Below are 15,834 nucleotides of genomic sequence, written 5' to 3' on the forward strand. Positions count from 1 at the left end.
TATTTATGTTTAATGACAGTACGGACAGATAATTATAGATGTTTACTGCCAAATTGCACGCATCAAGTAGAGGCTTTCGCTATATAAAACCCCAAGAACGTATATTCAGAGTGAGTTATGATATGGGTGAGGCCTGACATTACAGTTGTAACACTGCTGGATTACATCTGCACAACCAAGAGGGTGCTATTAAGATAAACGAGCAGAACATGGGCTGACAATCAGCACTTTGCTTGGTTTGTGCTCATATATATATATATATATATATATATATATATATATATATATATATATATATATATATATATATATATATATATATATATATATATTTTCACATGCACGCATAGGTGCATGTCTACATGGATGTTACTACATTTGAAGAAAAGTAACGCTGGCATATGGATTTGCATTATTCTGCTTAATCTGTGCAATAACAAAAGCCCCATGTGGCCTTGTTGTAACATCTGGAGCTTAACCAGGACCCCTGCCAGCACCCAGTCAGGTCAGTTATTAGGCGCACCCTCAGAATACACCATATTCATGATAAAACTGCATGATGGTATGGAGCTGACCGTGTCCACCCCCTACTGGCCTGAGATAAAACCCCGTCACACTTTTTTAGAGGATAATTACACTCTGTGAAAGCCAAAGGGAGGGGGGCAAATTAAAGGAACCTAAATAACTAAGTGGAGACACAGGATGACAATACCCCTATTCATAGGGTACAAGAATCACAGTGGATGGTTGGATGAATATGAAAAGGATGTGAATCATATGATTTTGCCTTCGCAGTCACCAGATCTTACCCAAAATGAAACAACTATGAGATTTTTGGCCGATGTATTAGATAGTTCTCTCCGCCACTCATCAAACCATACACTGAAGGAATATCAGTTGGAAGAATTTCCCTCCACTCTAGCAGAGTTCCAGAGACTTTCCGAGGTGGCCTGACACCAGGCCAAGACGTTATGCTGGTCTTTCCTTGAATTGACCACTGACTGTATCCATCATGTAACTGCCACTATTTGTGTTGCAATGTTCGGTGTCTCATTCCTGCAGCACAACAGCTGAAATGTGGAATAAGAGATACCTCACCTACATGTCCACAATACATGATACCCTGTCCTCTTGAGAGTTTGTTTAAAGTCACAGTCCCTCCAAAATCTGCAGTTATGCTGATGTTGTGGCCTTGTGAGGACATTTTTATTATATTTTCTTTGAGATTGTTTTTCATTTAATAATACACAGGAATAAGACTCAAATTCAAATGGGAGGAATATTTGTTCAGTGCCAGATCGTTCCTTCCTTATTCCTAGAGTTAATTTTAAAGATTTATTTGATAAGCTTATGCTTCAAGCTCGTATTTCCTCGTAACACCACTTTGTTCCTCTAGAGACTACAGTAAAAAGACATATTTCCTGTACTGCAACGTTTCCCTTTCGTCCCGTCCCTCACCTCCTATCCTCTCCTCTGATTTGTGGGCATCCACAGGTTTCGTTGGAGGCTCTTTGGAGGAAATAACCCCGTCTGTTGTTTTACTCTCTGCTGGCCTTGGGGTGCCGCCACTGGGAGACTTGAGTGTCTTTGATGGGGTCTTAGTGGGAGATTTGCTCGTGGTTGTGGTGGTGGTAGTGGTTTCACCGTTGGATGGCTTCTTGCTGAGCTGAAGGCCGCTGGTAAACTTTTCATGCTTAAGGTGAAGACATAAAAATAAGTTAATGTGTCGCTGTTATATTTGTGTGATGTTTGCGATTGTGTTCTTACCTTTAGAGCTTCCTCAGGTACAGTAAGCTCTCCTCGAACCACCGTGAACAGGTTGGTATGTGAGACGGACAAGTTAAGGAAAGCCTGGCTCAACTATGACACATGTACGTAAACACATACTTGGGATGTCATACTGAACCATAATACACAAAAGTGAACCGCAGTTTTTTGGTTCCGCATACACAGATGGCTCCTTGGCTCCACCCTCAAAGAATATTGAATATTTTCCAGGGAATGCTGAATAGCATTTGTACTTCAAATGGTCGTCCCTAGACAACATGATATGTCCTAGAGATGAGCGAATTTTCAAAATACTGTAGAATTTTATATTATTAGGTCAAATATAATTTACGCTGTTGTTTTTTTGGAGTGTTGAAAACGCAACAAAAACTCTGACTGTGATGGGAACTGAACTGTGGCTTTTGTAACTATTTCCACCCCTAACACATACAGTGGACACACAGATCGATCTTTGACATACAGTGAAAGGATATCATAGCCAAACCTGAGTTTGTCATCCAACTTCAGAGTGATGTACATCTGCTCCTGAATGCGGACATCGTTTACAAAAGTCTGCAGGGAGGACAAATAAAAAATGAAAATAAACCCTTTTCCCACATAATGCAAGTCTTGGAAAGACAGATAAGGCAGCTGTCTGTGTCGAATTGAGATAATGGAGGGACGGAGAATCTGGCCACAGCTGTCACCTGCACAGATGCATAAAAAACAGCTTATTTTCACATTTAGAGAGCTGGAATCAGGGAATGTTTTGCCTTTGTACCTAAAAAAAAACTATGGTAATAATGATATTTTGCCGTGCAATAGTTGAGTTTCACAATGCAATTGAGAATTTTCTTGTGATTGATCAATTTCAGCTCTAATAGCTCTAGTTTTGCACTGACTTTGCTTGAATGTTGCTGAAGTATTTTGTCTGTCTTCAAAGAGACTGATTTCCCTTCTGCTCTTTTCCTACCGACCCCTATTTTTCTCTCCACTCCTGTTTCCCTCTTTCACCCCCCCTCCTCTAAGCAGCTTTGAGACAGATCATATTTCACTGAGCTGCTAATGAAATTCAATCACACTTGCACTGCTGTTGTAATAAAACATTCCTGAGATGAAATCTCAATAGCTCAACTAAACAGTAATAAAATGGCTCAAGTAAGACAACTGCAGCTTTTTTAATGCACTATGGGGTCAAACCTCTTCATTATCACTGACTCAGCAGCAGAAAACTTCCTCAGAATCCAACCAAAGAAGCCAGTGTTTAATGACACAGCAGGAAGTGGCTCTGACTCCTTCTTCCTGTCTGACAGCCAGAGAGGATGTGGGGGACATTCTGCTTTTGTGTATAATCTGGTCGGCTCACTGTGACTGAGTACTAATCACTGCACATGACTAACACCACATGGCAACAGGAGCCATGTTTTACTGAGCTAGAATGTCAAAAGCAAAAGAAACATGTATCTAGAAATGAAGCAATGCAGACTACACAAATTGTAGATATATATTTAACCTTATAATCAATAATGGTATAATTGGACATGTCTTCCACACTCCTTTTATTCCTGAAAGGTATTTTCTTTGGCAACCTAATATAAACCTTATATTATTGGTTGCAATTATCCCCTGTGAGTTTGCTATTTGAATACAAAATCTATTTTTTTCTTTCTGTATTCAACTTCAGTCGATAAAATGTTCTGATTTGAACAAATTCTCCGTAGAGCATCCAGATCAATCTGACATTCTTAGGCTCGGACCGCCATTGTCAGATTTTAAGTGTATCAAAATTGATTTTAGACAGTCTGGATTGTTAAAAAACAAAACAAAAAACAACAACAACAACACATGAATTCGGATCCAATCATTTTTCTACAGATGAGTTTCAGACTTGATGCGCAATCAGGGTTACAAATGATCTTTTGTGTCACTCATAACTCAGTTCCCCACAGATGATAGCTAACTTAAATTTTGTGCTGTGTGGATGGGTTGGCGAGGCCTCAATACAACAGATCTGATCCAGCAAAATAACAGTATGGACAAAAAAAAAAAGCTCTAATTTAAGAAACACATCAGATTTGCCTGCAGTCTAAACAAGCCTAAAGGTTTTGCTGTTGTCTAGTCTTAATTGCTATTATATTACAAAAGCTTCATATCAAACAAATCAATAGGGTAACAGGTCCAAAGCCAGTATTTTGTGTTTTAGAGGAGGATAACCTTTGGATTTTTATTTGTTTCACAGATCATCCCAGCGAGCGAGGATTTGCATAATTGGGTTTGGATTCAAACTGACCTCTTCAGTGATAAAAATCTTCATTTACACAGAGATTGATCAGGAGAGGAAAACTAGAAGGTCCTATTGACTGCTGAAAAATAAGTTAACCTGTAACCCCTGCAGAAGCTCATTTTCTGACTGTTGTTGTTTCTCCCCCTTCTATCATTCGTATCTCTTGATTCTACTCCATCAATCCAGCTCTCTAACCTTCATTCATCCTTCAAGTGCACTTGTTCTTATCTCTGCCCATCCCTGAATAATCACGTGAACCTCCTCTATTCCCTCTTCTCCTACCCTCTCTTGTCCTTTTATCTTTGTCTACACTCCTCGCTGTTTTGCATATTTCTGTGAGGATACTCACCCCATTGAGGCTGCCCAGGTCCTTGACCTTGTGTTCATCAGTCCCGGCCTCGTAGTTGATGACTGCATGCTGTTTATCCACACTGCGGGACTTAAAACGAAAATAGACACACACACACACACACACACACACACACTGCACATTAACCCGGTGGTCAAACTTGTGAGCGTCATGTGATTATTCAGATCTGGTCTTTAAATTCAAGGGAAAATATTTGTTTTCTAGTTTATCTATGCAAAATATTCACATTAAATTCCCCTCCACTGCATCCAGACTACACAGAATGTGCTTGTAAATGAGGAATTGCAAATATTCCTCACAGGAACCATTAGAGGGCCGTGTGAGACTGCGGCTGAGTGAAGATATGATCATCCAATGCCAAACTATGACATTACATCTCAATGTCCCTGTGTGCATCCATAATATCAATTTAAACATCAACATCGCAGGAATTGCAACGTCTCACAAATTCTCTTGAGAGCACATAAAGGAGAGCGGTGGAGGTGAAAATATGACTTTTCTGCAGAATTCCGATAAGTGCCAGTCAGCTGTTTTCTAGGGTTATTTGGTTTCCAGTGAGACTGAAACATAAACCTGAGCTACAGAGCTGAGAGATGCTTCGTTACACGTGACGCCGCTACCTATTGATCATTTTATGACCTGTTTTTTTAAACAACATTGAATGTATCCACTTTATTTATTAGTCATACTACGAAAAAAAAAATCAATTAAAAAAGCTTCCATACTGTTGAGCTGAGCTGCCCCTTCTAGTTAAAATAATCATCACCATCTGCGCTAATTCTCTCACTCCCATTATTTCTGTTTTCACAAATAAACTCAGCAACCCAACAATAAGCTTTTAATTGATTGGCTGTGTGTCACTCACAGCACATTCCATTATCAGGAGACATATTTATGGGCCAGGAAGGGAGCACGTTTGGGGTTTGCTCACGCATTTAATTGATTTAATTAAACTATCTAACATTCTATTCAACAATAAGCGCTTTATCGCCCAGGCACACTGCAACCTTCTGTGCTATGAAAAGTATTCCTTGGGGTATGTTGGGGTTAGATGGAAATATAGTGTGACAAAAATGCCTTTCAGGTATCAATGTCACAGAATAAAAACGAGGTGGACTGTCAGTGGGCTTCAAACGCTTCTTACCGTGGTCTTTGTCTTGGGATATTGGCATTAGCAAATCAACTAAATTCCTCAACAATGCACTATTCAGTGACTGTACATCAGCCTTCATTGCACACAAGGAAGATCCGATATGTACGTCTGATACCTGATGCATTTCATGATTAGGGGGGTACATGTACAGATTCAAGATCCAATTTACAAGCACAAAAACATGACTGAGATCAAAAAAGGACGAAATGTTGCTGGAGTCAGTCAATTCTGATTCTGGAGGCTGAATCACTCCTGTTCAAAAAAACAAAGAACCAAAAACCAAAAACATCTGGATGGCACACTTAGTCTAAAAAAAAACCCCAAACCCCAGATAAGGGTTGAATTGCAGCAGCAAAGCCTTTGGCAGCGACTCCAGCGAACCAGTTGTCAAACAGATTACCTTAGTGAGATTAGGCTGCATCAAACAGGATAGAAACCAACTGAGCTGCCAGTCGCACAACACACTACAGGAGAGAGAGGACTTATACACAATACTCTGTTGACCGAATTGAAGAAAACAGATGAGACGTAAAGTAGCTGATAATAACTACAAACTGTGTGTTAGCAAAGTAAACTGAGCTGGACTGACGATTTACAAAGTGTTGCTTGGAGTAGAGAAGATGAAGATGATGAAAAGGAAGAAATCAAGAAAAGGAGCGAATGATTCATCAAGGAAACAAGATAAACTACACACACTGCAAATGGGCTGAGCCACAAGACAGATGATTTGAGTCTGAGAGGCAGAGAGAGCTTTTTATTCAGTTTACGGACTGAAGAGTCAGACTGAATTCCTGTGTTAACTTCTCTCCTTGCCTAATTTATTTACAGCAAAATGTCACGACTCCTGCTACGTGTGTGAGACCGATGGGAAGGAACTGCTGGTTTGTTCTATGAGATGACACCAAAAACATTTACTAAGCACTCAAAGTAACTTAAAATAACTGTAATAATTATTTGTCACACAGTTGTTTGAACTCTGATACTCTGTGAGATGGTCTGAATGTGTTTTATTTGACACAAGTACGTCATTTCGCCATGTGATGAGCCCTCGGCTTGTTAAGAGTGGTCACACGGAGAAGCAGCCGCCACCAGAGCCACACACACAGATACACACACAGATACACACACACAGATACACACACACACACACACACACACACAAGAAATATTTTGGTGATAAGTGAAAACCTCCAACTATTCCTATTCAAAGATATCACACGTATCAGAATATATGAAGACACACACGAACACACACAAGTATTAATCTTCTATAACTCTAGACGGTTCAGTACACGAATCTTAATACTTCTTTACTTGAAGATAGGAAACATGAAAAACTCAGCAATAAACGGACAGAGAGCAACACGACAGATGGAGTGATATGTCTGAATTAAAAAAGAGGTATTTTTCAAACAGTATGTACTGTTCCCCAATATGACTGAGAGTTTTAGGTTGATTGTGCGCACTATACTTTATGCTCAGTGACCATATAAGACGAAACATAAGTACATGAGAAGGTAAAGGCCAAAATCCTGACATACAATACAAATAAACACCCAACTGAAGTGCTGGGAAAGTGTTTGCTTTGTATACATGTGGTCCGAGAATGACGCAACCCAACTTCTGTTTAAAGTTGACCTCTTTAAAACCATAAATCCAATAGATGAATTAGATTTCTATGATGTTTGGGATTTAATACTGTGAGAAGAAAAACCACCAATGGAATTACACAGTATCTATCTTTATATAATAACTCTTTTCTATATCAAAAACAGTTGTAATACACTCACAGAGAGCAGTGACCTAGAAAACAAGCCTTCAGTCACTCTCTCTCTCTATATATAGATATGATTTTAGAAATGCACTTGCACAGACCTCCGCCAAGGCCAGTGGTTCACCCTTCTATTATATGCAAATCCATCAGCAGAAACCGTCATATACTTGAATATATTTATAATATTATTACGAAGGTTTCTGAAGTCTTTAATAATTGTCTAGAAGAAGTTCAAGAATATGACTCAATATTTAGAGAATTTACAGTAGTGAGGAATGAAATAAGCTTTCGTAGATCCACGCTGGAAGCCTCACAGGTACGTCCCACATCCCTAATGAAATATTCAGGAAACATCCCTCATTTGCATAATCCCACACAGCGACAAAATGAAAACATGAGCCAACCACATCAGCCTTTAAATACAGTGTAAACAGCCACATTGGTTCATAGCACAGAGAAGTAAAATTGAAAGGAAAGCACCGTTAGTACTGCACCCTTCACCCGCAGTAACTGCCCTGCACAGATAAGATCTCACTCAAGAGGTATCTGCCCCTCTTTCTATTAATAGAGCGGTGACCAGAGGTACACATGATCTTACACATGGTCTCTCTCAGTGTATGCACAGCTGCACAGACACCACCTCAGTAAGCAAACTGACACGCAGACACCAACATGCAGGCAAATAAACACGTTCTAGAACTGCAGGGGACAGGCTTGAGCATCGAGGCCTGACAGCGTGCTTGGAGATTATGAAAGCCTGCTCTGAGGTCAGCAGCTTATAGGCGGTTTAGTGAAACCCCTAATTATCAGGTGGCATGTTCACTGGTGACCATAATAGCTCAGAAAACATCTCTTGTCTGAGTTTTGCTACAGCTGATAACTTCGCGTGTAAATCCTGCTCACCTGTAACATGAGCTCGCAATCGTCTCGGCCCACGAAGATCATTTCCCGGGGCAGACGGTGGCGAGTCCCCCCACTGCTCACCAGGAACCAGGAGGTCACACTCATCTCTGCACCCTGCTGCTGCTGCTAACTCTGGTACACACCTAGTGGGACAGAAGCAAATCATTACACTCATACTTAATTCAACAAGCAGAGTTCACACAGCTGGAATTATTTACATGGGTCACAAATTGTATTCTGGCATCCAAATATAAGCTTTTCTAGTTTTATAGTAATTTTAATCTTAGTACATCACTTTCACACAATCACATCTACTGGAATAGTTCATCATACTTCAAATAGCATGCAGGAGTTATTGTTGAACTGCCGTTTGTCGACACAAAATAAAGGCCAGTGTCTCTTATCTCAGTGGCAAGATTGAAAAAAAATGAAAGAGTGTATTTAACTGAGTGTATTTAACACACCTCTGGTCCAGGTAGCTCACTGCCGATAGACCGCTGACAGCACAACACAACTAGGCCATCCTGAGGGAAGAGAGGGAGTCGAGTTTAGTTTATGTGGGCTCACAGACACAAGATTTATGAGTCGATATGTAGAGAAAATGATCTCCAGCAGCAAAGTCAGTTGAGACGCAAAGCCTCAACGCTACTAGAGACACAGTGATTCATCGCACACCCTCTTACTTCTGTTTTGTTAGTAGGGGGGGATGAAAAAGGGAGGGTGGGCGATCTTGCAATGTGATGCCTCACTGTGTGTAGGCCTGGAATGAACGCTAAGCCAGCCAGTCCGATACATCCTCCATTTCTCTCAGCCTGCCCTGATGACTGCCAGATGTTCGAGGAGGAAGTGATGTAGGAATGTTGGCTAGCCTTCCCAGCAGGACATTTATTTTCTCTCTTGCTTCCCTCTCCCTCAGCAGAGCGAGAAAGGAGGTCAAATCAGCAACTCTTGACTTTCCAACTGCCCGAGACATTAGAGAGGAAAAACTGACAGGCAACTTATCTGTGTGGGATGATTCTGTCTGACACTTTCAAACAGCCACAATGTTGAAGATAAAAAGAGGGTTTGTTTGATGGCTGGTTGAGCGAAGCCGTCGATCTATGCAACTGGGTTCGATATATAGAGACGTTTTTATAATTGAATTTCACACTGTGTCACGAGTTGACGATGAAACAAAATGCAGCCTCGCACAGTGGAGTGAAGAATCTGCCGTCTCTGCAAGGAAAGTACAATTCCCCGCATTTGTTAACACCTTCAAATTATTCTACGATTTGAACAGTTTTTACACTTATTTTCAAATTAAACGCACGTTTCAAAGAAAAACCTTTTTATGGTAATTTTCCAGCAACACTAAAATAACAGGAGCTCACTGTCGTGCGGAGAAAGTGCCAAGAAAAGCCCATCAGAGAGGGAATTAAAGATTATTGAGCTAAGCTCTTGCTCACTTGACCTCATAAGTACTTCGTATACCAACTCAGTAATCCCCTGGGTAAAATTTTAATCAACTGCACACCTTTGATGGTCCTTCGTAAAACACTGTTGGGAATAAGACAGTACCAAAGCAACAGCTGTCTCTGATGTAAAACGGATAAACTTCTCATACCACTTCATCCTAGTACACAACAATTTCATATGATGTGTAAAAAAACAAAAAACAAAACAAAACAAAAAACAACACTATATGAAGACAATTCAGACAGGTGTAAAATAAAGGAAATATGTGGACATTTTTCTTCTTTTTTTGGGTTAGACATTGGACTTGACTTTGTGAAAAGACATATTAAAATTCATAGAATATCCCAAAATATATCTGTTATATCAAATCTTCCTAGCTTTAACTGAAATGAATTTCTGAATCCTTCATCACAACTTAACCCACTTAAGTATTGCCTCAGTTCAGGGGCAGAGATGAAAAAACAAGATCTGATTTAATTAAATCAAATAATCATCAGACAGATTCCAACCATGCTTGTAAGAGCATCCTCCATTTATTCAACAGGTAATGTAATTTAGTTCCCTACGACAGTTATAATTCTACAGTCACATGACTACTCCACATGCCAGATATCATAGAGTAAATATTGTGCTTGGATGCTACACTGGAACAACACCGTGTACATACTTTATCAGAGAAACCCTGCAGAGAAAAACAACGGCAATGTCATTACACTACAATCATGTGCGGTTTCTCCACCCCACTGTAACTAAAGCATCAGAGAGAGAGCTTGCTGTTTCAGCAACCGCTGCACTCTCAACCACAGAATGCAAGGTTAACAAGAATGTGGCTGAGGAGGCTGGATAGGAGGCACACCGGCCTGTGTGGTGTCATTAAAAAAAACAAAAACAACTCTCACCATCACACATGAAAGCATGGCGCAGCTTGGGGAATGCAGTGGTGGGTTGCCACACTGAAGGAGATGCAGCTGAGGAGGAAACCCAGTCTGTCTAACATGTGCTCATTACAGTCCTAACATTAAAATAAAACAACATTTCAAGTTAATTAAAATGGTACAAGTGTGTTTAAGGTCTGTCCAATCCATTCAATTTAGTTTAACAAAACATAATATGGGCACGAGATCCAGCTCAAAGGGCAAAGCAGTAGTAATTAGTCTTGTTAATTATTAGCAAATAAATAATGGCTGTATTGGGAGTAATGAGGGAAAGCCCCCTCTATGATAGAAAGCTCCAAACACACCCATCCTGATGGAGATTTACTATAAATAAGCAATAAAGTTAAGCCTGGTTTTGTTTTTCAATGGGATCAAGAAACACAAATTGAGTTCAACATACCCTCAGATGAGCACGAGTAGATTTAATGTCCAAGAAAGAGAAAAGTGTTCATATGAAACTAGCAATGACACATCATTTCACCCAACTGGACAAAAATGTTGTCTCTCACTTCATTTTTGGTGTTCTGTCCCCCTTTTTTTTTCTTTTTTTTTTGAGTCGAAAGTTTCAACACCACCTCTTGGGACTACAGCCACTAACTTAATACAGTTGAATGGAATTGAGCTGTGGCGCTCGCAGAAATAAAAAGCATGTTTGGAAAATTTACCACAACATATTCAACATATTCTTCTGCCTCTTACAGCTTAAAACAACAGTCTACACAGTTAAGGGTTATCCATCAGAAAATGCGATGCAGGAGGGAATCATGCGGTTTTGCTTTAAAACTTTGGCCATATGGAATGTTAATGTTACTGGCAAAAAACCCAAAAACAAACGATAAACACAGTCATGGATCTGTCTCATCGCCATGCATCTCTTTCAGCAACATTCCTGCTGGCAGAAATCCCCAAGACCTACACTTAAACTATCTCTCTCTCTCACACACACACACACACACACTCAATCACACACACACGCATGAGTGTGTTCAAGTGTGACTGTGAATTCTTTGTATAAAGGAGAGACAGGAAGTATGAGCAGTGCTTCCTGTGGTGAACAGAACTTGCTCATCTTTGTATCCACAACAAATGGATGATTTGATTGTTTAACCTTTAACGAAAAAAAACATGTGTCATCTACAAGTGAGTGTGGTCTTTCACAGCAGAATCCCTCAGTGGTGAAGAAATCATTTCTAACACCAGATTTGAAGCAGCATTGTATAATCCGATTTCTTGGCTGTGGCTAATCACCCCTCAGATATATTTCTGTTAAACAGAGAAGCCTTCTGTCTTTGCATTTATTCAAATCTTTGAACCAACCAATCACAGGCAGTGAAGGGACACAGGAAATGATGTCAGTGATCAGCTAATAATTTTCCTCGATTCCACACACAGCTGCTGTTTTCCACGTAGCATCTGGTGGGAGTGTGTTAACCCCGGGATGATGCAACAGCTGAGTAACAATCACCAGTACTCATCTGTTTTTTTTTCTCTCTCTAACCTCCTAATCACAGACCATCACGCCGCCGCCGCCACGACCCTCATCGCTGACTCACACCACATCACACACTCTGGCAGCTGCTGTGTTTAGCCGCCGCATGCAGATTCAACAAAACATACACACACAGTGGGAATTGTGAAGCGCCACCATAAGAGAGAGAGAGAGAGAGAGAGAGAGAGAGAGAGAGAGAGAGAGAGAGAGAGACAGGCCCTCGTCACACTCATTTCCACATGGTCTTGTGATGAGAGCCAAACTTATCCCTCGTAAGGGTGTGGTTGTTTGTCTACACTGTAAAAATGAAGCTCGGTCTCACTGCGGCCACTTGAAAACTAAACAGGAGATGCTCCAAAACACAAAGTGCGTGCTTTGTGTTGACTAAAGGCTAACTTGACTAAGTGATTCACAACGTGCTTCATTTTTATGAAAGGTATAATGGCAAAAGAATATCAAATTTTGACATATTAGAGGCATGACTGAACTGAAATTGTTCAAGGCCTCCATTGTCTGGCAAACAGGAGATGATACACTTTATTTAGAGCGGCAAAAAAAACCAAAAACAAAGATGTTTGAATATAAACAGTGCTCAGTAGTTGGGAGCAATTCAAGTAAAACCTTTTTACTTTATTGATTTCAATTCTGTGTAGAATAAACTCTGAGCGGGAGCCAGCAGTGTGATGGTGATGCTGCTGCACGCTGCACTCACTGATGCAAAGTGATTCTCCTTCTGATAAGGAACCATATCCTTTTGGTTTGTTTAAAAAGATTGTGGGACTGTAAAAAAAGAAGAAGAAAAAAAAAACACTGAGGGGGTCAATTTCACAGAACGTGGTGGAACGCTGTAGCATGGACCAAGGAAGGATTATCCAAATTTTGAGGTGGATCTTTTTCACATAGCGATTATTTACACTGGTTTGGGATCTCCAAGTGCCCATCTGTCAGCAGGTTTATGCAAAAACTAACAGGATGATTTTCTCAAATTGGGTGGAGGACGAAATCATGAGCCAAGGGTGAACCGGAGCCTGCATGATTTTGAAAGATTCTACCTTATTATTCTTTAACTGATGTGATTCTTATGGAGATCTGTATCAAAAGATGTTTTTCTCTGCCTGTAGAGGAGGACGTGTTGGCAGGACATCTCTGCACTACCATGATATTTCATTAATTCATCGAATTATTGACCCAAAATTAGCCATGAACCAAAAGTTCCCCTTCCTGCGAATTGAACATTGCAGTTGACAATTTGGATTAAAATTGGATTAATTTCATACTACACATCCCATCCAATATTCTGTGCATCGTATCTCGGTAAGGAAAGAGACAGCAAAGATATGTGGGGGTAGAAAATAACTTCAAGTAAAAGCAGTTTAAGTGAAGCGCATCAAAGGAAAAAACAAACGAACGAACAGCAGCAGCTTGTTCCTTTGAAAAAAAAGCCTGAGTTCAGTCAGGACTTTCAGATCGAAGTCAATAAGTAATGGACAACAAAAACTGAATTGTCCTTGAAGGCACCGAGATGTTCTCTGGGAGCAGGAAAGCCTCCAGACCCTGAAGGGTGGGTAAGAAAAAAAAAACAAAAACAAAAACGAACAAACATGGCAAAACATTCAAGACGAGACCCCTGATAGACAAAGAGACGAGAGCTATCCTAGTCCCCCGTGGATGGATCTACTGAAGATAAACAGACATTAAAGAGTACAGTACATGAGATAGTCTAGTTCAATCGATTGTTTCTCTCTGAACCTCTCTCACCAGACAAACGGGGAGGGGTACTTCTACTGACATAAAGATAATAATATACCACTACAAGACATGCTAAATCAGTTTTGCTGTCAAAACCTGTAGTTTTATTTCAAAAATGTACAGTGCAGCACTCTCCAAATGCTCTTTTCAACAGAAATGAACCCGCCAGACACCTGCGTATTACACAGCAAAACTGTGTAATTTTGCTGTGCTGTACCAGATCATGGAGTTGCAGTAGTAAAAGTAGCGGAGCTATGAAAATCTTAGAGAGGTTTGAGAGAAACCTTGAGTTAAAGCTAAAATCAAAACGTTACCTTGCAGCCACTCAGTTGATGTTCGGTGGCAGTTAAATAATACAGTACACCAGAAATACCCTCAGACTACAATTAAGAGTGCATAAAGCAGTGCACTACTACTGCTCAAGGGATATCAGTCTGAGAGTGTTTAATTCCATTTCATCTGAAATTGGAATCAAGTTGGCCTACTTTACCTCTACTCATAAATGAAGAATAACACAGACTGCTGCAGTCACAAATCAAATTCTGGCCAGGGACTTTCCTAAAACGTTGTCCAAAACCCTGTAACTTGTCAAGTAACCTAAGCCATAATTGAACAGTAATTTGTGGGGGAAAAAAAACGCATAAAAACAACAACCTCGACAGAAATCCATGATAAGCATGTCTGAGCTTTGGGTACTGTATGTCATCCTAAGGGCTCATCAAGTGACCAGACACTGAATGTATTTAGCCAAAGGAGCTCCTCGGGCTCCAAAACACTGCTGATACAGGTAGAAACAAATGAGGACAAGGAACATTTCAGCCCACTTTCCCTCTAATTCATTGACACGAGAACACCTGAATGAGGAAGGAAGACATCTGAGTTTTTTTCTTCATACTTGTCCAAAGTAGGTCATGTGAATCCTGTAAAACTGAGATTAAATGTTGGAAATTTAAATTTAGACAGGAAAGGAATATAGCAAAAGCAACTATGAAAATATAATTCATGCTACTGAGTGATACATGTTGAATAGCTAATCTAAGCAGCCAGACATAGACTATAGACCAGCATTAATCTCCTATGACAGGATCATAGCACTAGCCACGGAGATAATAAATCATTCCAGAGTCTGCACACCCCCGCAGGTCTGCAGAAACTTCATCACCCTGTACAGTAAGTAGGACTACATGTGTTTATGCAGCATGTGAGAGAGAGAGAGAAGAAAAAAAAACTGTTTCACACAGCATAAAAGACCATATGTTGCAGAAAGGCCGCCATGTGCATCACATGAGCAGTTGGCCAAAGGAACAAACAAGCAAGCACCTGCATTTGGCCAGCATCCCTCTATCCTGCTTCTTTGTTATTGTCACACACAATCCAGAACTCCACTGGCTGCAAGACATAAATCCACCACATGCTCCCTGACCTCTGTGTTCCATATGACCCACAGACCTACATATGGAAATTTACACTTCACAAACCGTACAGCAATATACTACAACTAATACAGTAGCCTGCCCTTAAGCACTGTCTGAGACACTAGACATATTCTTCTTTAAAGGTTTAACAGCAGAAAAAAAACAGCGCACAAAACAAACATGCTTGTAGATGAGGAGATAATATAAAAACAGATAATTAATAATCCAAGAGAATTAATGAGACACATGCCCTGAAGCTTACTCTTTCACAGTGCGTGTGATTAATTCTCCGAGGCGTGTGTGCAGTACATTTTTCAGAGACTATTCTGAGACACGTTCCTGGAGGCAGCGTTCTCATCAGGATGGAACCAGGAATTATGTAGTTAACTGATATTTCGATAAGGGTAATACATATTTCAATTAGTCAATTATTAAATTAATCTATTTTTATTGCCGAAAACTAGCTTTTAAGTTGAAAAATACATTTTTTTAACATGGCTGGTTGCTCATATGTGAGGACTTGCTGCATCTGTACATGGT

General features: G+C 40.2%; 1 protein-coding gene across 2 annotated transcripts in view; it reads right to left on the minus strand.

Annotated features, from left to right (window-relative positions):
- The window catches only part of cep170aa (centrosomal protein 170Aa), a 39,383-nt gene that overhangs the window by 19,082 nt on the left and 4,467 nt on the right, over nt 1–15,834 (minus strand). For both annotated transcript variants that reach the window (XM_086181450.1, XM_086181449.1), the window contains exons 2-7: nt 8,716–8,775; nt 8,252–8,394; nt 4,401–4,490; nt 2,259–2,340; nt 1,768–1,823; nt 1,459–1,693 (exon numbers count right to left, since the gene is read on the minus strand). In XM_086181450.1, coding sequence (XP_086037576.1) covers nt 1,459–1,693; nt 1,768–1,823; nt 2,259–2,340; nt 4,401–4,490; nt 8,252–8,356 — 568 coding nt within the window. In that variant the 5' untranslated portion in view covers nt 8,357–8,394; nt 8,716–8,775. The remainder of the gene's footprint in view (nt 1–1,458; nt 1,694–1,767; nt 1,824–2,258; nt 2,341–4,400; nt 4,491–8,251; nt 8,395–8,715; nt 8,776–15,834) is intronic.

Source organism: Aulostomus chinensis, chromosome 16 (assembly GCF_037954235.1).
Source record: "Aulostomus chinensis isolate RoL2024-O1b breed Wild chromosome 16, RoL_Achi_v1.0, whole genome shotgun sequence".
Classification (NCBI taxonomy): domain Eukaryota; kingdom Metazoa; phylum Chordata; class Actinopteri; order Syngnathiformes; family Aulostomidae; genus Aulostomus; species Aulostomus chinensis.